At 42.1% G+C, this 27,355-nt stretch overlaps 1 protein-coding gene across 1 annotated transcript; it reads left to right on the forward strand.

Moving 5' to 3' along the window:
• Positions 1-23,383: 23,383 nt before the first annotated feature.
• On the forward strand, positions 23,384-24,507 carry LOC133042738 (non-histone chromosomal protein HMG-14-like). The gene has a single exon (XM_061123638.1). It carries the CDS (start codon positions 23,424-23,426, stop codon positions 23,724-23,726), a length of 303 nt encoding a protein of 100 aa, XP_060979621.1. The 5' UTR covers positions 23,384-23,423; the 3' UTR covers positions 23,727-24,507.
• Positions 24,508-27,355: the final 2,848 nt, after the last annotated feature.

Genomic DNA, 27,355 nt, shown 5'->3' on the forward strand with positions numbered 1-27,355 from the left:
AATGGGTGGATCTTTAAAGTTAATGATTCCTTGCTGTTTGCACTTCAGAAGGAATCTGTGATTATTTCTTGCTCTTCAGACCTGCCATTTCAGCATCTAAAAAGAAACCAAACAAAGAGAAATTAAAGTTTGCGACCTGAGTCCTTCCTACAAACCTAATTGTCCTGAAATTTTCCCCTTGGATTCCTAGATTTTAAGAGACTTAAGTGGCTTCCTGTCCCCTAATTGCTCTATTAATTTAATCTGCTCAAAGTCTCCCAAGGGTCTAATCATCAGTCGTCAGGGCTGGTTCTGGCTGGTCTGGTCTCTTCCACAGAGCTGTGCTGAGCTATTTTACATGTTATCCTGAGTTCTGTTTTGCCAGCTTTTTCCTTCCGAGAGGGTTTCTCTTGACCTAATTAAACAAGCTCTGTTGTTTTGAGAAGGAACACTAAGTGAAATGGTATGGACCCCTATTCCTTTCCTCCGATGGAGACCAGGAACTGCACATTTGTCCTCATTTTTCTCTGGTGGCTCCTGATCATTTCTCTTATAGCCATGCAGTAGCTTCATGTTTATCTAGTGGAATTTAGCACTTTGCATAAACATACCCTAAGCAAGTTAGCTCACTTTCATTTCCTCATCTAAAAAGTCGGGTGATAACATATGTATTAGTTTCCCAGGGCTGCTGTAACAAATGGCCACAAACTCAGCCTGAAACAGTAGGCATTTGTTCTCTTCATAATTCTAGAGGCCAGAGGTGCAGACTTGAGGTGTCAGCAAGGCCGTACTGCCTCCAAAGGCCTCAGGGGGGAATCCTTCCAGATCTGATCTTCCTTGGTTTGTGGCAACATAAGTCCCATCTCTGTTTCCATCTTCTCGTGACCATCTTCCCTTCTCTGGGTCTCAAATCTCCTTCTCCTCTCCCTTATGAAGACACCCACCGTGAAATTTAGGGCCTAAAGTTAAAATGATGTCTTCTCAAGATCCGTAACTTAATTACACCTGCAAAAAAAAAAAATTACATTACAAAAAAAATGACATCTGTTTCCAAATAAGGTCACTAGTTACAGGTATCTGAAATCCTGATTTGGACATCTTTGGGGGTGGGGATACTATTCAACCACTGCAGTTTATCAACCTCATTGAGTTGGTGGGTGAAGATTAAGATATCATATTAAAGATATGAAAATGTGTGTAATACAGCTACCACTGAGCCTTATGCACACACAGTAGGTCCTGAACCAGTCCTCACCATCATCACAGCTATTACCACCGAGGAGTGCTTACATTGGGCCAGGCTTGACACCCAACCTAACTGTGCCTCAGCCCACTTACTCCGTATAGTGTCTCTCTGAAGGAGATAATGCCCCATTTTATAGGGGAGCAAACTGATGCTTCAGAAGCTAAAGGGGGCTGATGATGAGGCAGAGCTAGCACTCAAACCCAGCTTTTGTGACTCCAGAGCCTGTGCCCTTGGTCCCCTGGGTATTGATTGCCTGTGTCTCCTCGGCTGTGACCCAGCACCTCCCCCTGCGCCGACCCCTACCACGCTCTGCACTGTGAACCGGAACTGTGTCTGGTGGGAGGAATTAGCAGTGGAGAAAGAGAAGAGTGAGGTTTCTCTTGAGTGTCCTTTTGACATGGCAGGCGGCCTGGTCCAAGGTGAGTGAGCTGAGAGGGAGGAGGAAGCCACAGAGCCTTTTATGTGCGCTCCTGGGAAGTCACGTGTCCCTTCTGCCGCCATTTCATTCGTGGGACGTGAGTCACCGGATTCAGTTCCCACTGCCAGGGAGGGGAGTTAGGTGCCAGCCCCTGGAAGGAGAGGTCTCGGAGGGTCTGTGGACACCTTTAGGAACGACCGCACCAGTCAGTCCAGGGCAAGAAGACGGTGTCTGAGGAAGCGCTTGATTTGGCTGTGTCAGCCAGGTTCCTAGCAGTGCGCAGGGCGGCCCGGCGCCAAGTTTAGGGCAGAGGCTGAGGAGAGCTGCATTTTTCCACATCAGCAAATGGGAAGAATTTGAACTTTAGGTCAAAAGAAGGGAAGAGGGGAAGTGAGACAGGAGAGGAAGCAAGGAGCCTGGCACCCCAGGCGCCTGGAAGACTTGTGGAACAGGTGCCCCTGGTGTTGTCTGCTGTCATGTAGGGCGAGTGTTAAGAGTTAGACCCGTCCATTTTACCAAGCCACCAGCAGACTCTGCTGCACACACCCATGCAGGCACGCCCGTGCACACGTACTGTGAGAGAGGCTTTTAGTGGTAGTTATGGAGAGGGGCAGACGTTCAGGTCTGGTTTGCTAGTCTAAACAGGGGCCACGTGGGATGGTAGTAAACCTGTCTGAGAATCCACCCTGTTTCAGAGGCACAGGCTGGAGACATGAGGCCCCTGGGAATTCTCAGAAGTCTCAGAAAAGGCAATGACGTCTCTGTGAGCCTGGAAAGGGAGACAATTTAGTTCTTGCTGTGGTTTTGGTACCCAGCACAAGGCAGGAGTGGAAGCAGTGACGGATTTTGTTTTCTTGGGCTCCCAAATCACTGCAGATGGTGACTGCAGCCATGAAACTAAAAGACACTTGCTCCTTGGAAGGAAAACTATGACAAACCTAGACAATGTATTAAAAAGCAGAGACATCACTTTGCTGACAAAGATGTCTGTATAGTCAAAGCTATGGTTTTTCTAGTATTCACATACAGATGTGAGAGTTAGACCATAAAGAAGGTTGAGACCTGAAGAACTGGTGCTTTTGAATTGTGGTGCTGGAGAAGAATCTTGAGAGCCCCATGGAGTACAAGGAGATCAAACCAATCTATCCTAAAGGAAATCAACCCTGAATATTCATTGGAAGGACTGATGCTGAAGCTGAAACTCCAATACTCTGGCCACCTAATGCGAAGAGCTGACTCATTGGAAAAGACTCCAGTGCTGGGAAAGATTGAAGGCAAAAGGAGAAGGGGTTGGCAGAGGATGAGGTCGTTAGATAGCATCACCAACTCAATGGACATGAATTTTAGCAAACTCCAGGAGATAGTGGAGGACAAGGGAAACTGGCATGCTGTAATCTATAGGGTTAAGTAGAGGAAAGAGTGGTAAAGCTTGAATATGGAACATTTCTCCAAGACTCTGTTTCACCAGGTCACTATATTTAGAAGTCATGCCTGGGTTCTTGTGAGTCACCATCAAGAATGAGTCTAGGTCTTGGCTCTCCCTGGAACCCTAGTGCCTGACATGGTCAATAAACATGTGTTGACTTGGTCTTTCACAGGAGATCATTAACACTGAGAGGTTAGTTTGATCTAGTTCTAGAAAATTCCCAAAGATAAAAATATTTTAAAATAATGAAGTCCCTGATCAGAAGGTCCTGAATTTCCTTATTCCTTATACTAATTTAATCACTATTCAGGAAGGCAGAGAGGGCAGTTCCAAGGGTAGGATTTGGAGGGATTGTGGGGGAAAATGGCAGATGGCTGGTGTGTTTGTTCACACTGTATACACACATCAAAGCTAGTAGTCTTACCCATCCTTTTGACTACTTTTAAAGGCTTCACTACCAAATGTCATTCAACACAACTAAATGGTGAGTAGACTTTGAAAGGGATCCACCACCCACTGAATGAGATACTAGCTCGTATTCCTCTCCCCTGCTTTTATCTGTATATTTTGAACCCCCAGATATATGTTGATGCTATTTGATCAGTTGATGAGGATGGGGACTATATCTTTCCCATCTTGACCTCCTACAGTAGTCCACTCTAGCCCCACCCTCCAGGCACACCTTACTACCAGACCTTCCCTAAATTCAGCTCATAGCCCCTGCCTCCAGGCTCAGTACACTCACCCAGATCCTTGAAAGGATGAAAGTGTCAAATGCAGCCTTCTTGCCCCTTAGGATTGTCTTAAATGCCTCATCCCACAGACTTTGGGAAGCCCCGTGCCTTGTTTAACATTTCTACAAGTTCCCAGGGGACCTAAGTTCTGAGTTACCTCTTACTTTGACCTTCTGCTTCCATTAGTTAGTTCGGTTTTTGGCTCATCTACAGTTTCATATAACCCAGACTCGAGACTCAGCCATTTCCTATAGATTCACACTGTCACATCTTTGTGAATATGGCAGACTTTTGTTTTTATTAAAAATTCAGGAGGATGGAGGAATTTGTATCACACAAAATTGGACGAGTTTTAAGTAAACATTAGCCATCCTTCATGGCCTCCTTGGGCATGTTCTTAAAAAACACTCATCAGGCATTTCTGCCGCTTTGTGCCAGGTTATATAACCTCCTCTCCACCTCCTTCTTCTTTTTCATCTCTCTCAGGAAAATCAAAGCAGTGCAACACAGAAACCACCACCTCCTCATGCCTCTCTCCCTCCTCCCGTTCCAGGCCTCCCTTATATATTCAAGGATCACACCAGAGTTTTGCCATTATCACTCATAAGGAAGGGCTCTTCTTAAATTCTAAGACAAATCAACCCCATCGCTAGTTTCTATCGGGATATTAGTAGGGGAATGTGGTAATGGGTTACCCTGATTCCCAGTTTCCCCACCTATAAAATGAGGATATGATAACTCTGGCTTCATCCAGGTGATGTGAGAATGAGTAAGTTAAGTCATGAAGTCCTCATTAGCACAGTGCTTGGCACCTAATCCACAGATAAACATTACCTGTTCTTGTTCCCTCTCTTGCTGCCCACTGAGGTTCCGTTCATACATTTAGGCCCAAGTCAAGTGCCAATGCCTTGACTCTGAGCTCTCCCTTCTAATTTACTCCCTCCTGGTGTTGGGTTTACATTTCACTTCAGTCAAAGAGGAATATGACAAGCCCCTGAATGAATTTGGGCTTCCCTGATGGCTCAGTAGGTCAAGAATCTGCCTGCCATGCTGGAGACACAGGAGATGCAGGTTCGATCCCTGGTTGGGAAGATCCCCTGGAGCAGGAAAATGGCAACCCACTCCAGTATTCTTGCCTGGAAAATTCCACGGACAGAGGAGCCTGGCAGATGAGTTTATAGTCTGGAGGGAAAGATGGATGTGGGCATGTAGAAAGGGAATGATCCAAGCTGTTAGGGGTGGGATGGAGGACTAACAAGCAAAGAGGTGAGTCAGCCAGCTTCAAGGTCTTAAATTCGAAGTCAGCATTGTGATCACATTGCCTGTGTTGTCAGCCCAGAATCCCATCACGCAGTTCTTCAGTCAGTTTCCCATCAGTTGCAGATTTTACCAAGTGCAAATTTCAGGCTTGCCTCTGTTATGTTGTGTTGATTATTTCAACATGTGTGGATCAGTCAGGGTTCCATCAGAAGAAGCAAAATCTCTGTGAGCTATGGGATAAGGAATTTATTATTGGAAATGGACCTTACCCAATTTGGGGAAGAGCTGGGGAAATAAAGGCCTGGAGTGGGGAGTTGAAGAATCAGAGGAAATCACTAACCAGCCCCTGGTCACAGGGAAGTCTGGAGCTCAGGCACGTCCAGCTGCTGGAGTGGGATGGGGTGGGGTTGGGAAGCTGGAGCTGAAGTCTAGGGAGGAGTCCGAGATCTTCATGACATACCTCTGTGTGTTCATAGCATCTGCTGGCTGGCCTGGGGGTGCAGCTCTTGGCAGAGTCCCAGGCAGGAAGGAGAGCTGGATGCAGAGTGGGGGAGAGTGGGGCACAATGGAACCTGCTAACACATCTAGGCTGGCTCTCGTCATCTCTCCCCATTGTTGACCTTGAGACCATAATGGTGCCGGCTTCTTTTCTGCTCCCTGAATCTCTCACAACTTCACTTTTGGCTAACTCTACCCAGAATCACACAGAGAAAAGAATTCTAGGAAACACAATTCCCGGTAGAACAATCCAGCATGTAACCTTTATTATAAATCTCAGTATTCATTGAAAATTGGAAGCATGACTGATTACTAATATCTGCTTCTTGGAACAGAAAGTGAAAAATTTTAAGAGAGAAAAGTTGTAAGATCGGGGTAAATGGCAGGGTCAAAATTTTAGAACAGATAGCCCATAATCAGACTCATACATAAACATGCAATATGTGTTAGAGACAGTTCTACAGAACAAGGGGGAAAGGAAGCGTCGTCTCTAGTAAATGATGCTGGGCCAACTGGATATCCAAATGGAGTACACATTAATCTTGACCTCCTACTTCAAAACACGTATAAATATCAACCCCAAGCATATTATTGATCTAAGTGAAAGATAAAACAATAAATCTTCTAAAATAGAAGACTAGCTCCATGATTTGAAGTTAGGTAAGATTTCTTAAACAGAGCATAAAAAAGCTCTAATCCTTTCTGGAGAAAATACAGAACAACTGTCAAGTACAATTGCTGGATGGAGTACAGTCATTGCTTAGTATCCACAGGGGGCTGGTTCCAGGAGTCCCATGGATACCTAAAGCTGTGTTTGTATACAGAGGACTGGCTGTATGAATTAATCCAACTACTTTTGAAAGCTGTTTAATGGTGTTTACTAAAACTGAATATATTCAGACCCTATATTCCAGCAATTTCACTTCTAGATATGTACCTAATATAAATGTAGAGGTAAGTATTCCAAAAGAGCTATATAAGAATGTTTATAGTTGCTTTATTAATCATCAAAAACAGGAAGTAAGCCAAGCATCCATAAACAATAGAGCAGGTAAACCATTTGGTACATTCACACTGTGGAGTACTATATGGTGATGAAAAGGAACAAACCACTGCCGTATGCAACAACATGGATGAATTTCACAAACATAATTTTGAGCAAAAGAAGCCAGGCCCAACTGAATATACCACATATGACTCTATATGAAGCTCAAAATGAGGACCTTCCTGGCAGTCCAGTGGTTAAGAATCCATAGTTCCATTGCAGAGGGCAGGGGTTCTAAGATTCTATGCACCATGCAGTGCAGCCAAAAAATAAAAATAAATAAAAAGATCAAAATGGGCAAAATGAATCTATGATGTTAGCAGTCAAGACAGTGGTTTTCCTTATAGTGAAGGTTAATGATGGTGAGTAACACGAAGTAAGTAATGAAGTTAGTTATGGTGAGGGAGGCTTTGGATATGCTGGGAATATTCTGGTTTTTAATCTGGAAGGTGGTTACAGTCTGTAATAATTCACCATCCATACATGTATGATGTGCACTTTCTGCATGTATGTTTTTCTTCATTTTTTTAAGAAGCCTTATTTTTAGAAAAATGTTTAAATGTCTTGTTTTATCTATCACCAGTTGTCATATCTGGTGGGGTTTTTTTCTTACTTCTCAACCTCTTTTATCCCTCCTACACTATTTCCTATCCTCATTCTCTAAAAAGGTTTTCTTTCCATAATTCTTATTGCACCTTGGATCCCTAACCTGCCTACCCAGCAAATACTTCTTGAGTATCTACGATATTTCAAGCACTGAGCCAGTCCTAGAGTTTATGATGGTAAGTAGACTAGCAATGATTCTGACCTCTTGAAACTCCAGCTTCCACTGGAAAGAGGCTTCTCAACAGGTGATTGCATCCTAACCAACTCTTCTTCCCACATCACCAAAGTTAAGTGAAAGTGAAATTTGCTCAGTCAGGTTTGCGACCCTATGGACTGTAGCCCACCAGGCTCCTCTGTCCATAGAATTCTCCAGGCACAAATACTGGAATGGGTCGCCATTCCCTTCTCCAGGGGATCGTCCCAACCCAGTGATTAAACCCGAGTCTCCTGCACTGCAAGCGAATTCTTTACCACTGAGCCACCTGGGAAGCCCCTCCCTAAACTTAGGTCTTCCCCAAAGTTCTAGGTTAGAGTCAGCTTCTCCAAATCCAGTGTTTAGGGCTGTTAATGACCTCATCACTCCCCGAATCATTGCATGAGACCTCAGCATCAACTTGGACAACTTCCTCCATCCCAAGCCCAAAGACCTATCCCATCCTGCCCATTTCTGCCTCTGAAATGTGTGCACTCACTCCTTCTTCCTTCCATTCCTGTTGCTTCCATCCAAGTTGCTGCCGTCTTATTTAGGGTTTATTTGTAGACATGGAAGCCACTCAAGCTAGTTTGAGCAGAATTCGGGAGTAGGTGGCTAACAAAGTGTTTGAAAAGCCTGACAAAGACATTAGAATCAGAGCTTTTGGGAACAACACCCAACTCCTGGAATCCTCCTAACTCTGTCAAGAATTAGAAAGTGATTTCTTTTACTACAGAAGTCCTCCAACCAGGAAGCAAGGGACCCCAATCCCATGCTGTCTCTGTGCCTTGTGTGTCAGCAAAATGGATCCTTGTCTGGAAGTCGAGCTACTAGGAAGTGTGTGAGTTGTTGTCTCTAGTTTTCCAGCCTCGTGGTTCTGGTTGGAATGGATGTGAGCGTGTGAGTCCTCAGCGTCTCCCTGCCCTCCCAGCTCCTCTCCCACGGTCTCTCACAGTTCCATTCTTTTTATTGCTTCTGACTCTGATCCCATCAGTCCGTAGCTCAAGCCTCCAGTGACTCATCCCCTACTGCGATCAGATCGCAGCTTGTCTTCCTGGTTTTCGTCCCGCTGCACTCCTCCGGTTTCCTCTGCCCCAGTCGTTCCCCACTCCCCAAACACATACTTCTCTTTCCCACCTGATATCTGTGCACCCCCTATCCATCCCACCATCCTTTCCCAATAAAATATGAAGCAGCCTTCTAGACCTTCTAGCCCTCCAATGGCACTTCTTTTCTGCCTTCTCTTCTCTTCCCCTTAACCAATGTGACTTCTCACCCCAGCTCCACAGACAGCTCGTCCTACCACTTTGGAGACGAAGAGATGTGGGCTGGAATCCTAGCTATGCCTGGGCACATGAGATCATCCTGAACTCAGAGCCTCCGTGTCCTGCCCTGTAAAAAGGAGATAATAACAGTAGCTTCTTCATAGGCCTGCTAGAAGGACTGGTTGAGATAAGAACCTGAGCCGCCAGTACATGCCCGACAGATGACAACTACTGCTGCAGAGCTTTGTATTGTTTATCTTGTGCTCCCTCACCCAGGGGCTCCAGAAATACTAGTGTGATAAATGGACAAGCCAGACCAAGGAGCAGGATTGACCTTAGGTAGCTTGAGGTCAAACCAACGTGATCCTTGGTCCTTCTCTGGGCAGTGTCAGGCCCTTGGGTCGGGTCAGCTTAGGGCATAGGTATGAGTGGATGAAGAGTTCTTACTTGTCTTATCAAGTCAGGAGAAATAAAAGCTAAACATCTAAACAGAAAGGCTGGGGCATAATCCCATGGTATAGGTCATGGCACGTTAACAGAGCCTCATGGATTGAAACTGTTTGAGAAAGATTCCCCCCTGCAACAAAGCCTTTATTTGGAGGGCTCTCATCTCCATGCTTGGAGAAGTCTGAACACAGGAAGGTGGAAAGAGGCAGAAGGTGTCAGACCAGGAATATTCCCATCTGAGTCCCCAGTGGAGAATATTCCTGCGATCTCAAAGGCTGCTGGAGGAATGAGATTGCTCTACTGCACTTTGGAGACCCATTGGGCAGTACTGTATTAATTCACAGAGGCACATGCCCTATGGTGCAGCAGGTCTGCTCCTCAGTCTCCACCCTAGAAAGGCACTCTCACGAGATTCGTTCAAGGAGAGGCAGTGCTGCATTGTTTATGAGAGCAAGAAATTAAGAACAATCTGAGTATCCATCAGTGATGAATAAATAAAATGTGGTACATTGAAATGTTAAAGTACAAAATAGCAATGCAAAGGCATGAACTAGCTTTTCATATGTCAGTATGGATAGATTTTAAAGTATAATTTTAAGGAAAGAGAATAAGTTGCAGACTGATGCATTCAGGGTGATACCATTTAAAATATAAAAGGAATGCTATTAATACATATTGTTCAGGGCTACATTGAGGTACAAACTTTAAACAATGAGCTGAAGGGATACATGCTAAATTCATCATTGCAGTTACTTTTGGAAAGAAGAATTTGACTAGCAACCAAATTTTATCTCTAATGGTTTTTCTCTTTTATTTGGGAAAAAAAAACCAAAACACCTTAAAGGGACTTCCCTGGTGGGCCAGGGGTTAAGACTCTGTGCTTCCAATGCAGGGGGTGCAGGTTTGATCCCTGGTTGAGGAACTAAGATCCCATATGCCTTGGAGGATGACCAAAAAATTTAAAGAAGAAAGAAAGAAAGAAAAAAAAAACCCCTTAAAGCCTTAAGGGAAAAATGTTAATAACTAAGTAGCGATTGGGGTATAAGAACATTATTCCATATTACAAAATGTTTTTTTCTCAGAAAACAAAAATACTGCTTATGAGTCTGATTTTGGATATATGTATGTGTTGTGTTTTTCTAGATGGGGAGACATTGGTGAATAACCTCAACCGTCATCCTTCAGGAATATTTACTTGCAGGCAACAGAAGTTAATCGCTGCCACAGCATCCAAATTTCAACAACTTGCTGAGGCTCTTAAGTACCTTAAAACTCTTTGACCCCTTGACAGAAGCTGTGTGCTCGCAACCCAGGGGTGGGGGATGTACAACTGGTGCGCAGTTTCACAAGTGTTACAGCCCCGGGGTTGAGTCTGCACAACTGCCGCATATCCAGAGGTTGACTTCTTTCGACCTTCAGAACAGCTGACTTAAAAAAATGCATGGCAAAGAGACCAGGGAGACTTGTTAAAATATATAAATACAACATTCTCTTTGCAGAAAGATATGTGCGTGTGTGGGTATGCGTGTGTAAAAGCTGCCGAAACCCTAAAAAAAAATAAATAAAAATAAGCACAGCTTCTCAGGCGCTCTCAGTTTGCATCCTGAAGTGTAATGTCAATAAGTCAGATGGTTCTGGGAAACCTGAGACTTAGGAAGCTCAGCTCCTGCCAGGGTAAATGCCAGCACCCCAGTCCCCAGGATCAGCTTCCTCAGCCTGGAGCAGGGAATTCAGAGAAACCTGGTTAGCCTTGCAGGACTGTGAAGTCAGTCGCCCCACGCACCCCAGGGACCACATGGTGTCCAGCCTGCTTCGCATCCTACCTCTGTCTCCTCTTACTGGAAGGCCTCAGGGTTTCACCCAACATTCTTGAAGGGACAGAGCCTTCCTATTCAGGGCCCACACAGCCCCCCAGACCTCAGGCTGGGACTAAGATGGCTTTTTAAACTAAACCTTTCTTAATCATTTTGGTATTTGGATGTTTTTCATCTGACTTCTAACTTTCAAAGGAAAAAAAAAAAAATAGAGGGAATGTAACTGAAAAATAGTTCTGCAAATATTTTGAATTTGGAGAAAATAGCACCTTTTTCAGCGGATGCAAAGGTCTGTTAAGTGGGGTGGGGATGGGGGTGGGGGTGACAAGCTGCCAGCGCCCTGGAGCTCATAGCTTCCCGTCAGCAGCATTCACACTGGCAGCGCTGTGGCCAAAACCCTAGAGAATGCATCAGACGTTAGAGGAAACATAATCTCTCCCAAAGACCCAAAGTCAGATGGAGCCTTAAATATTTTATAGGAAAACATTTGCCAAAAACTGTGAGTTGGCGATAAATTACAAGATGGTACTCATTAAGGTTACTTGCTGACAGAGACAGCTGAAATGATGATCCATGATGCAAATTATTTTGGAGCCATGAAAAAAAATCTGTCAATAGTTTATATATTCTTGTTCTTTAATTTTGCCAAAACGAAGTGTTTTGGGATTGAGTAAGTAAAGCCCCATTAGCTCAACTCTGAAATCCAGAGAAGTGGAATGACTTGAACGAGTGCATGCAGAGCCCCCACCCTCCTTATGTGCAAGGAAGAACAGCCTCCCCGCCCCTGCAGTTAACAGTTCTTCTTTAAAACTCCACCTCTGCAGATGGGCACAGAGCTTTAAGAATTCCTTGCCCATAGACTAACCACGGTTCCAGAGCCTCTCCTCAAACCTCCTGCAGGAGGTGCTCGTTCAGAAAACCACCCGGCACTCTGGTGCCAGTAGTCTGGGGAAAACATTGCTTCTCAACAAGCACTCAGCTGGAAGTTTTAGGATCCAGATGGTGGTTGTAACTGCATGCCTCTACCCCAGAGAGGATCTGAGTGCCTCTGCACCCTTGGTGCCTTCTTCTGGCCTCCAGGCTCCTCTCTGCTCTTCTGGATGCCATGGTAGGTGGCGGTGGCCCTGACTGACGGCAGTGGTTCTCTAGGTGTAGCGTCACCTGCAGGGCTTATTAAAACACAGACCATTAGGCCCCATCCCCAGAGTTTCTGATTTTGTGGGTCTGGGGTCAGTCAGTTCAGTCACTCAGTCATGTCCAACTCTTTGTGATCCCATGGACTGCAGAACGCCAGGCTTCCCTGTCCATCACCAACTCCCAGAGCTTACTTAAACTCATGTGCCCGTCGAGTCAGTGATGCCATCCAACCATCTCATCTTCTGTCGTCCCCTTCCCCTCCCGGCTTCAATCTTTCCCAGCATCAGGGTCTTTTCCAGTGAGTCAGTTCTTCACATCAGGTGGCCATAGTATTGGAGTTTCAGCTTCAACATCAGTCCTTCCAATGAATATTCAGGACTGATTTCCTTTAGGATGGACTGGTTGGATCTCCTTGCAGTCCAAGGGACTCTCAAGAGTCTTCTCCAAACCACAGTTCAAAAGCATCAATTCTTCAGGTCTGGGGTGGGATCCCAAGAAATGGCATTTCTAAGTTCCCAGGTGATACTGATGCAGCTGGTCCTAGGACCACACTTTGAGAACCACTGGTCTGTGCTTTAATCTAAGGTGCCCCTCATTGCTCAGCTTGAGCTCAATCCCAGAATGTAGTGCTCAGCACAACCCTACACAGACATCTTGGTTGGGAGTGGGCTGGTGCAGATAGTTAGCCAGACACAGTGTCCAAAGTTACATATAAAACAGCCCTTTTCATTTTTTAAAAAAACTGTTTATTAATTTGGCTGCCTTGGGTCTCAGTTGTGGCGTGCAGGATGTTTCTTTGTGGTGTGAAGTCTCTCTAGTTGTGCCACGCAGCCTCAGTTGCCCTATGACATGTGGGGTCTTAGTTTCCCGATGAAGGATCGGACTCGCATCCCCTGCCCTGCCAGGCAGATTCTTAACTACTGGACCACCAGGGAAGTCCCCCTTCTCATTTCATGGTCAGTGAAGATGCCGATCCATTCTAGAGGCCACTACAGAGTGGAAATTCTGGAGTCACTCCTCTGTCCCCCTCCCACCAGCTCGCCCTTCCTGGGGTTCTTGCACTAAAGAGGGGTCTGACCGCTCCCAGGTGGCAACTCTGCCCCTGTGGAAGAAGAGCCTTTTCCTCTGGATATCCTACTCCCACCCCCCTCCCCACACAGCCCTTCTCTTGGGTCCTTTCTTCTGCTGGGCTGTGATTCTTCATTTCCACCTTGCTATTAAATGGCTTCAGGACCTGGGAGTGGAGATAGAAAAGAGGAGAAGCAGCTTTCTGCCTTGTCTGCCCCGCAGGATGTATTGTGTGTAGGATAATCAGAACTTTTATACAGCTTGATGAACAGTGCCGTGGCTGTGCGCTGTGGTATTATGCTAGAAGAGTCTCCCTCTGTTATCCTGGTCTGAGCTGTATCCAGTCCCAGGATACAGGACCTGGTAGGGGGAGGGGCAGGCTTGCTATTGCACAAGAATGGGTCAGTGTATTGCTCACCTCCCTGGTAACGCTGCCTTATGCCTCAAAGTGTAGGTTTGATGCTAGGAATCTCTGCTCTTAGTAGCGGAGATGTTTTCAGACAGGGATTCTTGTTGCCCTCAGACCACACCTGGTAGGCAGCAGTTTGCAGTTTACCCTGACCTATGCCTGGAGGTGGCACACACATGGGGCATATTAACCCTGATTAATAAATTCCCTAGCAGTGGTTCCCCTACCTGGCTGTCATCAGAATCACCTGTGAGACTTTTTTTTTAATATACAGTATTCAAAAAAATATGTATAACACAGAAAGCAAGAGTGTCCTTGTTTTCTTAATATATAAAGTGCTCTTACGAACCAATAAGAGAAATACTCATAACTCAATAAAAAAGAAAGGATGTATGGTATGTATAGGCAGTTCATATACAAACAAAATTCTAAATTCTTTTATACATATGCAAAGACAGTTGATGTCATTCATAATTAAAGTCATGAAACTTAAACATTTGAACATTGAGGTATCATTTTTCACCTCTCAGATTGGTAAAAATAAAGTTTAACAATACACTTAATTGTGGAGAAAAGATATTCTCATACATTGTTGGTGGGAGTGTATGTTGCTATAACCTTTTTGAATTGCAGTTTGTCAATATCTATCAAAATGTTACAGGCATATACCTTTGACTCAGTGATTTCACTGCTCTGAGTTTAGCATAGTGATGTCTTAAAACATGTATTAAAAAGTATATACAGGAATTAAACATGTATTAAAAAGCATATATAGCATTGCTTGTAATAGCAAAACTCAGAGACATCCTAAATGTTTATCAGTAAACAGTGGGTAAATAAGTTTTGTCATGGCTATCCAGTGAAGCTCCCTCCTGCTTTGAAAAAGGATGATATTAATCTGTGTTCTTGTAACCATCTCCAAGGTATGTTAAGTGAAAACAGCAAGGGGCAAGAATGTGGTAGTATACTATCATTTCTGTAAAAATATGGGTGATATATATATGTATGTACTTATATGCATATGCAGAAATATGTATAGCTTATTTTTGAAAGAATTTATAGGAAACTGACAATAGGTTGCCTTTGGGCAGGCAGACATAGACTCTCACTTTTGATATATATTCAATATATATCCCCTTTGCATTGATTGAATTTATTTTTGCTTTGGGTATGTTCTACTTCATTTAATTAAAAAAAAAAACAAACCATATTCTTGGACTCCCTCCCTGGACCAACTGGGTTTGCTTCTCCAAGGTTGGGAGGCAGAAATTTATGTTTTAGAAAAGAACTCTACCTGAAGAAGTGCCTGTTTCTCATCTGGGATAGGGAATACACAAGAAGGGCTTGGAGCATCTTGTTTTGTCTAAAAGCAGCGAGTGAAGTGGGGTGTGTCAGAGGAACCCAGGAGCCAGCCTGGAAAAGCTTCCAATGGCCAAAGCTGGAAAGCTCAAGCAACAAAATAAATAGCATAGTGTTGGATTGTAACCCAGAGTGTAAATATCCATGAGTCCATTTTGGTATGCATAAATGATTAAATAAATAAACGGGGAAAGAGAAACCCATCTCCCTTGCAGAAGAATTCCAGGAATTCCAAATTATTTATGTAGATAGTCTCCACTCCAGGAAGTGAAGCTTAATTTCCACCTCTTCCTTGACTGTGTATTGGGCTCAGGGAGGGATTTATAATGAAGAAAACTGGTCAACACTACCTCTAGGCCGAGTAATCAAGATTAGCATCAATAGTGATAAATCTTGTTGAGAATATCTACCTCTGATAAGAATGGTACTTCATCTCTGTGGTATTGTTCCCTAAAACCCATAATCATGAGAAAAACAGCACACAAACCCAAATTGAAGAGCATACCTGGCCTCTGCTCTTCAAAGCTATCAAGGTCATAAAAATAAATAAACCAAGGAAACTCTAAGAAACTGACAAAGACTACAGGAGAAAGAGACATGATGATTAAGTATAATGTGGTATCCTGGATAGGATCCTGCAACAGGAAAAGGATATTAGTGGAGAAACTAGTGAAACCCAAATAAGTATAGAGTTAATAATTAAAAACAACAATAAAAGCCTGGCTCCAGGCTGCCATTAGTTACTTGAGAGTCCCTTCAGTTGAATGGAAGTGGCTTCCCTCGTGGCTCAGATGGTAAAGAATTTGTCTGCAGTACTGGAGACGGGGTTTGATCGCTGGGTGGGGAAGGTCCTCTGGAGAAGGAAACAGCAACCCACTCCAGTATTCTTGTCTGGAGAATCCCATGAACAGAGAAGCCTGGTGGGCTGCAGTCCATGGAGTTGCAAAGAGTTGAAGTATACTTTGAAGTATACTTTTGTTGAAGTATAGTTGATTTACAATTTTGTCTTAGTTTCAGGTGTACAGCAAAGTGATTCAGTTATATTTTTTTCAGATTTTTTCCATTATAAGTTATTACAAGATATTGAATATAATTCCCAATGCTATATAGTAAATCCTTCTTGCTTATCTATTTCATTTCTAGCAATTTGCTAATCCCATACTCTTAATTTATCCCTCTTCCCCTCCCTTTCCCCTTCAGTAACCTAAGTTTGTTTTCTATGTCAATGAGTCTATTTCTGTTTTGTATATAGATTCATTTGTATTTTTTTTGATTCCATGTATAAGTGATATAGTTTAATATTTGTTTTTTCTCTTATTTTACTTAGTGTGATAATCTCTAGATGCATCCATGTTGCTGCAAATGGCAATATTTCATTCTTTTTTATGACTGAATAATAGTCTATATATATAAAAATGCGCACACCATATATATATACCACATCTTCTTAAACCCATTGTCTGTTGATGGGCACTTGAGTTGTTTCCATGTCTTGGCTATTGTAAATAGTGCTCCTCTGAACGTTTGGGTGCATGAATCTCAAATTAGAATTTTCATTTTTTCCAGATAGATGGCCAAGAGTGGAATTGCTCAATCATTAAGTAGTTCTACTTTTAGTTTTTACTTGTTTACTTTTAAACTTTTATTTATTTAGTTTTGGCCACACCACACGGCTTGCAGGAACTTAGTTTCCCACCTAGGGATCAAACCTGTGTCCTGTGAAGTGAAAGAGTAGAGAGTCCTAATCTCTGGACTGCCAAGGAATTTTAGTTTTTAAAGGAACCACCATTCTGTTTTCCATAGTAGCTGCACCAGGTTATATTCCCATTGACAGTGTAGTTCCCTTTTCTCCACACTCTCTCCAGCATTTATTATTGTAGATGTTTTGATGATAGCCATTCTGACCAGTATGAGTGATACCTCACTGTGGTTTTGATTTGCATTTATCTAATAATTAGCGATGTTGAGCATCTTCTCTTGAGCCTGTTAGTCATTTGTATGTCTTCTTTGGAGAAATGCCTATTTTGGTTTTCTGCCCATTTGTTGATTAGGTTGTTTGGGTTTTTTTAATATTGAGTTATATGAGCTGTTTGTATATTTTAGATATTAGCCCCTTGTTGGTTGCATTGTTTGCAAATATATTTTCCCAGTTTGTAGGTTGTTTTTTCATTTTGCTGATGGTTTTCTTTGCTATGCAAAATGTTTGACTAGGTCTCATGGGTTTATGGGGTCGCTAAGAGTTGGCCACGACAGAGCAACCTCACTTTCACTTTTCACTTTCATGCATTGGAGAAGGAAATGGCAACCCACTCCAGTGTTCTTGCCTGGAGAATCCCAGAGACAGGGGAGCCTGGTGGGCTGCCGTCTCTGGGGTCGCATAGAGTCGGACACAACTAAAGTGACTTAGCAGCTTAGCAGCATGTGTTTATTTTTGCTTTTATTTCTTTTGTCTTGGGAGACTGTTCTAAGGAAATATTGCTAAGATTATATTCAAGAATGTTTTGCCTATGTTTTCTTCTAGGAGTTTTATGGTGTTATGTCTTATATTTAGGTCTTTAAGCCATTTTGAATTTATCTTTATATATGGTATGAGGGGATATTCTAATTTTATTGATTTACATGTAGCTGTCCAGCTTTCCCAACACCAGTTATTGAAGAGACTATCTTTTTCTCCATTGTATATTCTTGCCTCCTTTGTTATATATCAGTTGATCATAGATGTGTGGGTTTATTTCTGGGCTGGGGATATGCATCTTTAATAAGTGCTACAAGAACTTTTCAAATGCCACAATTTGGACACACTGCACCGAAAACCAAAATCTGATATTCTGTTCATAATTACCATGTCTGTCAATAAGATGTGAGTTCAGTTGGAACAAAATCTTCTGAAGATAGAAAGATCATGAACTTCTATTATATAACATCCCCAGTCTATTTGGGGCTCTCAACGAGTTTCCTAATAGAATCCTTACCACCATTTGACATGTGATAAGTGTGAAATGAACAAATACTGAACATAAGGAATTAATAGGAAACTTCCTGACACATCACCCTTTCTGATCATCCTGACCTAGTGTAGCTGGAAGAGTTTATTTACTGTGGCACTTAATTCACACTTAAGTCATATTCTTTTATTTTTCAATGCAGGTACAATGTCAACGATGAAATTTGTTTGCAGAATTAGAGCTGATGGATATGTTGTACTTCTTCCAAAGGCATCCTGTGCCCTCTTTCCTTACGTTCTTTCTGCCCATAGTTTCCTCTCCTTGGAAATCTCTTTCCAACCCAATCCACATCCCCACTTCCTGCCTCTCCCCCAACACGGACCAACACATTCCCAGTTAATTCCCACTCAAGTCTTAGCTTAAAGATAATTTCCTCATGCAGCCTCCCACACTGGTAAGGACCCCTCCAAACTGCTCCCAGAGCACTTAGTCATTCCAGCAGTACCACCATTACTTAAAAGGAAAACAAGCCCAGAATTGCTTTCTTAGTGGTTTGCTATGTTTGTTTGTTTTTTTAATCTATTGCTTGCGTTTTCACAAGTTGTGGTACTATCCAATAGAACTTTCTGTAAGAGTGGAAATGTTCTTTATTTGTACTTAAGTTTCAGTCCAAGAAATTGTGCCTCTTGACACCAGATAATTCATAGCTTCATAATAACGTAGCTTTTCTATTTTGTATTTCCTTCTATTTCTATCGATTTGACTAAGAGAGCAGGAAAGGCTAGAGGAAACTCACACAGGAGGTGATATTAGAGAAGGTCAAGAGCAGTGAAGAGGAGTTTTCCTGTAGAACAGCAGAGACAGGTCCTGCGGCAGATAGAATGCCATGGAGAAAGTTTCCAAAGCATGAAATAGCAAGACAAAATTCAGGAGGTCTCAGAGTCAAACACAGTTAATGTCTAAGAAGGACATACAGGGAACCCAACACAGACATTTCTTAATTAATTAGAATTTGATCTTGGCAAGTGAAAAGAAAAATTACTTAAAAATTTATATTGTTATTTATAAATATTTTTTAAAAGTTAGGTAATAATTGTAAGTCTTCCCTAATTTGAGGAATAAAAAACAAAGTTCTATCACAGGATTTGGAAATCTACTTTTTAAAAAATGTGTCTGGGAGCACATCTGACAAATAGATTGAAGTCCTTCATTTTTCTCAGCTGCTCCACTTAATCTGTGATTTTCAAGTATTTCTCTTTTGAAGATCCATTTTTTCCTCTCTAATTTTTAACTGGTCTAATTCTGCAACTCTTATTTATCAGTGTTTGCCTGTGGTTCTAGCATTTCTTCAACATCGTTTCCATGAATTTCATGAAACCCTGCCTCAAAGTTATTCATATTATGATAATTTGTGTCCCAAACTAACCAGACAGATTTGGATAATGTTGTTCAGTTACTAAGTCGAGTCCGACTCTTTGCGACCCTGTGAACTGCTGCACACCGCGTTTCCCTGTCCTTCACCGTCCCCTGGAGTTTACACAAACTCATGCCCATTGAGTTGTTGATACCATCCAACCATCTCATCCTCTGTTGTCCCCTTCTCCTGCCTTCAATCTTTCCCAGCATCAGAGTCGTTCCCAATCATTATTTGGATCATGATTACCAGCTTAAGAAGAACCTCCTACAGTTCAGTATAGCTGGTGTGTTGGGTATGGGGTAGGGAGCAGTGGGAAAACCCTGACATTTACCAGTTTCAGCAAGTAACTCTGACTTTCTGACCATCAGATTTCTAATTTACCTTGAAGCAGCTGTTGCAAGAGTTCAATAAAACTGCACAAGTGGAAACACCAAGCATTGTGCCAGGAACATGACCATCCCACAGTCGGTATTCATGGTCTTCCTCTGCAATGCTTTGGATATCCCATATTGTGTTTGATTGATTGATTGATTTGTGCACTGATCAGATTTCTGTCTTGTCACTCTTGTCAGATGCACTCAAAACCTGATAGATGAACTTGTGCACTGCAGAGGGACAAAGCAAGGAAACATTTGTCAATTTTTAAGACAGGGGTTCCCAAGAAGCTAGCTTTGTAGTGCATAGAGAGATAAAGCAGAACAGGAATTTGAGATGCGACATATGCTGAGAATGATATCGCTGAGACTAAGCAGAGTTCACATTTGCAAAATATGCAAAGATTTTTATTCCAGGGCCAAGGGATTCTGGAATCTAGCCCTTTCTACGTGTCACTCATTCTAGAGGAATAAATAAATTAGGCAGGGAAACAGGAGAATCAGCATGCTTCACTGCAATCTTAAAATTGAATTTATAAATAAAAATTAGAAGATGGAGCACATCCTGGGAATTATTGACAAATGTGAGACTCTCCTGACAGCTAATCTGAAATGCAATTTTTCTGTCTATTGTTCTTAAAATAATATTTCAGTTCATATTTTAATGTATTTGTTTTGGAATGTTTTATTTCCCTCAAGAACAAAGGGATTCTTTGGAAAGAATTATGTGCAAAAATTAGCCGCGTGGTTTGCAACCATTTACTATGAAAATTTATATGCAGTGGTGGTGGTCTAAAGTATAATCTTCACTTTATCATATAATTCCCATTCTTTGAGAATACCTCAGAGACTAAATCTCATGAGACAGTTAAGGAGCAAGGCTCTGATTTTCTAATGAGAAACTGAAAATAATAATGAGATTTGTTATCAGATTAGAATCAAAAACTCATGAATACAGAAAGAAACAAATTTGAGATTTTAATCTTTGTGTTCCATGATCCAACCACATAATAATAGTATCTTAAGAGAAATTTATCATAATTCCTTTGAGGTAATATTTGCAGCTGTTTTCCTGGTGTAGATTAATTTCATGGAAATAAATCCCAAGGATGAATGATCTTGTCTACAGGAGAAAAATGCTGATAGGCTGTGTCTTAATCATACACATCCTTCTTCAGAAATGTTTAACCAAGAATTGTGCATGTAAGCATTAAAAGACGATTTAAGTAAGCTATTGGTTTAAGAGAATTTGTTTTGGAAGAACAAGACTAGATCTTAACAACAGCACACAGAGAAAATCTAAGCTTCCCAACACAAATGTCAGAAAACTTCTACTTATCCTCTGTTACTTGCCATTTCTAATTTCCTCATAGGAGAGTGTTCTTTTAACTTCTTCATTATATAAATAAACTTTAATAAATCAGTAGTAGAAAGCTCAACAACCCAATAGTAGACATGAATAGGCAGTTCATAAAGAAAGAAACATATTGGGTTGGCCAAAAATGTTCATTCAGGTTTTCCATAACATCTTTTAGATATGACAAATACTTTAACTAGGCAATTATTAAGTAAAATTAAAAATAGAAAGTTATATAAGAAATGAAATCTTAGTTCCCAACTTGGCTCAGCAACAAATAATATTTATGTAGGAATAATAACCTAAATGCTGAACCTAATATACCTGTAAGTAGTTTATTGAACAAGAGGAACTTGGAAGGTTCCAGCTTCAAGACTCTGTTATCTCACTTTTTCAGCCCCATGGCTGAACTTTCAGACGGTATCTATCATGTTTCTAAGTACTTTGAGGTTATTAATGAATAGTCTCCGTTTTTTCTAGGTTATCCAAAGTCCAGTGTCATCTAATATCAGAACACCAAGCTCTTATCCAGTTTCTACTTCTCCTGTCCCACAGCTTGGGCTGGACACAGGCTTGAAAGTCTGGAGTGGGCAAGAAGTATGGGCAGGCTTGCCAAATAAAATACGGAACGCCCAGCTAAATGTGAATTCCAGAAAACAACAAATGCTTTTAGTAGAATTACATCCCAAATATTGCATAGGATGTACTTAGACTAAAAAAAGCATTCATTGTTTATCTAAAATTCAAATTTAACTGGGCATCCTGTACTTTTTATTTGCTAAATCTGGCAACCCCAAGTAGAAGGTCAACATCACTTTATTTCATCTTGCTCACTGATGCTGCCTCTGGCTCCTCTGGGGTTAGATGAAGACACAGAAAGGGTAGAATGAAGGGGAAGAAGAGCTCTTGGCCTGCAGAGTTGTCATCTGCTACGAGTACACTCTTTGTACGTCAGTATGCCCAAGGTTGGTTCATGGGAGAGTCTTCACCACTGGGATGTTTTTGCTATACTCTCCTTGACCTAGAAGATGCCTCATTTGGCTGACCACTGACAGCTGTCCACTCAACACCTGGCTTCTGCCTGTCCACTCTGTTGGGGTCATTTTTCATCCTTCCTGATGGTACTCTTGGGTTGAGAACTTTTGAAAACATACCTACTGACAGCTGTCTTGCACAGAATCTGATCTGGCCCACTGGAAACCAGGTCTCTGCTCCACCAGCCCCTGGAAATGCTGGCCAGCCTTGACTCTTTGTCCTGCTACCAGACAGACAGCTCTAGCCAGCTTCTGGCTTCGGACTTTTTTTTCAGGTGTCAAGTATGTGACTGTTCCTGCAAATGGTCAGTCTCTCTGAGGTTCCTTGTGAAGTCCCCCTCACTCAATTCCAGATGAGTGGAAGAAGGTGTCCTCTCCTCCAGCACTAGAGATGGGGCAGGAAAAACAGCACTCTGCTGACTCTCTCCAAAGCAATGCCCAACAGAGGCTCCTTCAGTTTCCTGGTTAATTCTTAAGGCTGGAGGTAGTTAGTGGTGAAGACTGGAAGAATCACTTTGGGGCTACCCCATTTGCAAGCGGTGCATGGATTTCTAGAATCTCTGTTTACAAAGTAGGGGGAGTTTTGTACCTTTTGTTCTCAACTTTGGAGTCTCAACTGAATTTCAGAGACTTAAGAAGTCAATTTTGACAATGTATGACATAACTAAAAATGGTTATATAATTATATTGTGAAGATGAGAGGAAAAGTCTGTGTGCATGTGTTTTGTGTGTGTGTGTAGGTTGCAAAGGATTGTCATAAATCCAAATCTTCTTTTATCATCTTGGGAAGGCAGAAGAGTGTGTCTAAAACTGATAGATCAAGAAGTAACAGTATAAGCACACTATTTAGAAATATGGAGATAAATACCAGAAAGAAGATCCAAGTAAATCAAAATGCTTGTTTTGGGGGAGTGGGACTGGGGATTTGAAGATAGTGGAGACAAAATACTGCTTATTTCCCATTATATGCCTTTTAATACTATTTTTAAATTTTTTATTTTGTTTTAATTTTTTGGCCTGTGTAGTGTGTGAGGTCTTAGTTACCCAGCCATTGATCAAAGCTGCACTCCCTGCATTTGGATGCAGCAAAAGCAGTCTTTAGAGGGAAGTTTGTAGCGATAAAATATTTCAACTAAAAATGAAAGAAATAGCAATGTCCTTTCACTAATGCCATCTCACCAGGTTAGAGGGGCTACTTGGATAATATACTATGGAAATGTATAAGCAATCTGTTTGGGAGGAAATTATCTAAGCGATGGTTCCCAGACATCTTCTTTAAGAAAGACAATGGCGGGCGGGAGGAGCGGCAGCGGTCAGGCTACTCAGCTTCGCGAAGGCTCTCGGCGCGCCGCGGCCCTCAGGCACCCGACTCTCGCCCGCCCCGCCGCCACGATGCCCAAGAGGAAGGTCAGCTCCGCCGAGGGGGCGGCGAAGGAGGAGCCCAAGAGGAGATCGGCGAGGTTGTCAGCAAAACCGGCTCCTGCAAAAGTGGAAACGAAGCCAAAAAAGGCGGCGGGAAAGGATAAATCTTCAGACAAAAAAGTGCAAACAAAAGGGAAAAGAGGAGCAAAGGGAAAACAGGCAGAAGTGGCCAACCAAGAGACTAAAGAAGACTTGCCTGCAGAAAATGGAGAGACTAAAAACGAGAGCCCAGCCTCTGATGAAGCAGAAGAGAAAGAAGCCAAGTCTGATTAATAACCACGCACTCAGTCCTGTCAGTGGTCCCTGTTTCCCTTCTTGTACAATCCAGAGGAATATTTTTATCAACTATTTTGTAAATGCAAGTTTTTTAGTAGCTCTAGAAACATTTTTAAAAAGGAGGGAATCCCACCTCATCCCATTTTTTAAGTGTAAATGCTTTTTTTTAAGAGGTGAAATCATTTGCTGGTTGTTTATTTTTTGGTACAACCAGAAAATAGTGGGATATTGGATATGGGAGGCTTTGATTGTCTTGGGTGTCAGCTTAACATTCCATAGATGGGGGGTAGCTTTTATATCCTATAATACAAAAGCATACTAAATGGCAGTTTGGAGTCAGTTGTGCATTCAATGTCTTGAACACTTTAAATTACTTCTCTTGCCATATTGTTTTGGTAGAATTATTTCCTACAGCAAACCACTTTTTGATCTTGGCTCTCCTGGTCAGAATTTTGTGCACTATACTATAACATCTTTGGTCGTGGTAGTCCAGTTTTCCTAGTAACTTGGTTAATGTGCTGTGAACAATTGACAGTTTGGGTATGTAGTGTATATGATATTAAATTGTGAATCAGTGGGACTTACGATGTAACAACATATCAATATTTGAAGATATTGGTACTTGATATCCTGTTAAGGAAAATTGCTCCAAATTTTAAGCTGGAAAGTCACTGGAATAACTGTTAAGAATCACAACTACATGATATTTTAGATTTCTGGTACGTATGTGAAGAATTGTGTACAAATTGAAATGTCTGTGTAGTGATCCTCAAAACAACCAATAAAATCTCAGTTATAAAAGAAAAAAAAAAAGAAAGACAATGGCTTTGAAAGATCATTTTGGTGGCTCTGTAACTTTGGGTATAACTTTTAGATAGTGGAATATTATGCAGGCATTACACTTTACTTTTTCATATAGAATTTATGATCATGAGGAATACACTTATAAAATGTTAAGGGAACTTGTGTAAATAGATATTTAGCTCTTTTAAAAAAGAATGCTGTATAGAAAAAGCTAGAAAGAAATACACCCAAATATTAACCGTGATTATTTTGAGTGAGAGTGAAAGAATTACGGATGATTTTTATCTTCTTATTTTGCACTCAAGTTCAAATATGGAATTTAAAATATTTCTTAAAATGTGCTAGAAGTGTTTCTAGTGAACTGGATCCACTCCCACATTGACTGAACTGCCTGCCCCAAAGAGATTCCAAGACGACAGTATGTCCCCCAGAGGTTTCTGTCCTTCAGAGTCAGCCTGGGAACCTGTCTTCACTTGGATAGGCACTCCTATACCCTTAAACTACCATTTTCCTAACTTGATTCCCCCAAAGATTTTGTAAAAGGAAAACCAGGGGTATGAGGGTGGTCTGCAGGGTAACGGCTGTCATCCTTGTAGCTCTGTTAGGATTATTCTCTTTCTGTTGGCCACAGGAGGTTACCTTGTCCTGCAGGCCTAGCTCAGCTGACCAGTAGCAGCCACCACTTAAGGCTCCCTGCATTGCTCACTGTGTAACTCGAGGGTGTCATTCACGTGGATTGATGTGAGTCATGTCTCCTGGTGAGGTGTGTGGGAACAGTCCTTATCATGAGGCTTATCTGGTTTCCTGGAGAGGTTTGGACTTCCTCCCTCCCTGGCCCGTCACTTATCAGCAGACTGCTATAAAAACAATCCAGTGACAGTGCTCAGCTCAGCTTCCCCACTGAGGTTACGGGTCTGCGTGTTGGGCTTCCCTTGTGCCAGCTGGCACATGACTCAGACATCATTAAACTATCCTCAGCGCAGAGCCCAGCTAATTCTCTAGAGGGGTGGGGGGGTGGGGGACGGGTCAGGCCTTCAGGTCTGAGTCAATGGCCAGCAGTACTTTTTGGCTTACATTCTAGGAAAGATTTTTTATTTTTGTGGCATTCACAGGGATGACTATGTTAAACATCAGATGAAAATAAAGCCTGCTATGAAGTAAGGTAAGAGTCCTTCAGGGACTGCCAACACCCTGATCTTGAGTCCTTTCTTCTGGTTGGGCTGGAAGACTCCCCTCAGCCCTGATTATTCTATTAACCAGAGACTGACGTAGCACTTAGATGTCTACAAAGGGCTGCTGACGTCCAGGCCTTGAAATGGAATGGAAAAAGTGAATTACAGAAAAGTAATTACGTGCTTGATCCCATTTATGTAATGATACTCATAAATCAGTATGATCCTAAATATATAAAGAGATATTTAGAGGACATTCACTTAAAAATGATCAGTGGCTATCTCTAGGTAGTAGAATTTGGGGGGGTGGTTTTTTAGTGGTTTTTTTTTTTTAGCTTTTTAAATTGTAATTCTCAGTCTTCGAAGAATCTTTTTAACCATAAGCATGCGTGATTTTTATCTACTAAAACCAGTAAAACCATTTTTCTAAAGAAAATGTCTTTTTTTATGTCTTTTACACTAATGTCTCTTTTTAAAAAATAATTTTAATTAGTTTATTTATTTTTGGCCATACTGGTGAAATGAAATTATTTATTTTTGCCAGTGTTGCTGCGTGGGCTTTCTCTAGTTGCAACGAGTGGGGACCACTCTCTAGTTGCAGTGTGAGGGCCTCCCGTTGTGGCAGCTTCTCTTGTTGCAGAGCACGGGTTCTAGAGTTCGCAGCCTTCAGTAGTTGCGGCACGTGGGCCCAGTAGTTGTGGCTCCTGGGCTCCAGAGCACAGGCTCAATACTTGTGGTGCACTGAGTTGCTCTGTGGCATGTGGGATCTTCCCTGGCCAGGGATCAAACCCATGTCTCCTGCATGGGCAGGCAGATTCTTTACCTCTGAACCACTGGGGTCACCCATATACATCTCTCTTGACATGAGTATAACCTCGGACAATGTAGCTAACTTCTCTGTGCCTCAGTTTCCTCTGTTATAATATGGAGCTAATAATAGCTCCTACCTCCTAAGACTGTAAGGATGGAATGTGTTAATATACCAAAGTACTTGTTCAAAACATTGAAATGCTCAGTGTTATTATTTTGGTGGTAGTGGTGGTTGATGTTACTTTTTTTTTCTATTATTGTAACTTCACATCGTGCAATAAGGTCAGCAGGACAGGAAATACTCAGAAGCAAAAAGCCAAATTATTTCTGCAGGGCTACAAGACAGATGAGTGATAGTGAAAAGAAAGACAGTGAAAAGAAAGACATTGTTGCATTGACATGTTTCCACGGAAAGCCAAATGGTTTGTACAACTGAGGATCAGTTTGCTAGTAATTCTTCAGTCAGGTAACTTTCTTGGAGACAACTTTCCAGGAAAAAAATGCAGTGATTTTTGGATTGATGAGCTTCAAAGAAATATATGAAGGTTATAATGAGACAGGAACTTCTCTATGGAATTCCTTTACAACATAGGCTACCTGAAGCTACTCAGTCCATTGCATCAACACAGAACCTTCAGTAAGAATTTGGGAGGGATGATGAGGTGATGCTATATTAACCTCTTGGGTTTTTATTTGCTGGGGGGTGGGGGTAGGGGGAGGGCAGTGCAGTGGTGTCTTTGCCTGGCATGTGTATGTTACGAGAGGCCCAGAAAGTTATGGTTTGTAAGTGTGCACGGGTCAGAGCACCAGGCTCCCTAACCCTGAAGTACTTGCTCTGAA

Source organism: Dama dama, chromosome 21, assembly GCF_033118175.1.
Source record: "Dama dama isolate Ldn47 chromosome 21, ASM3311817v1, whole genome shotgun sequence".
Lineage (NCBI taxonomy): Eukaryota > Metazoa > Chordata > Mammalia > Artiodactyla > Cervidae > Dama > Dama dama.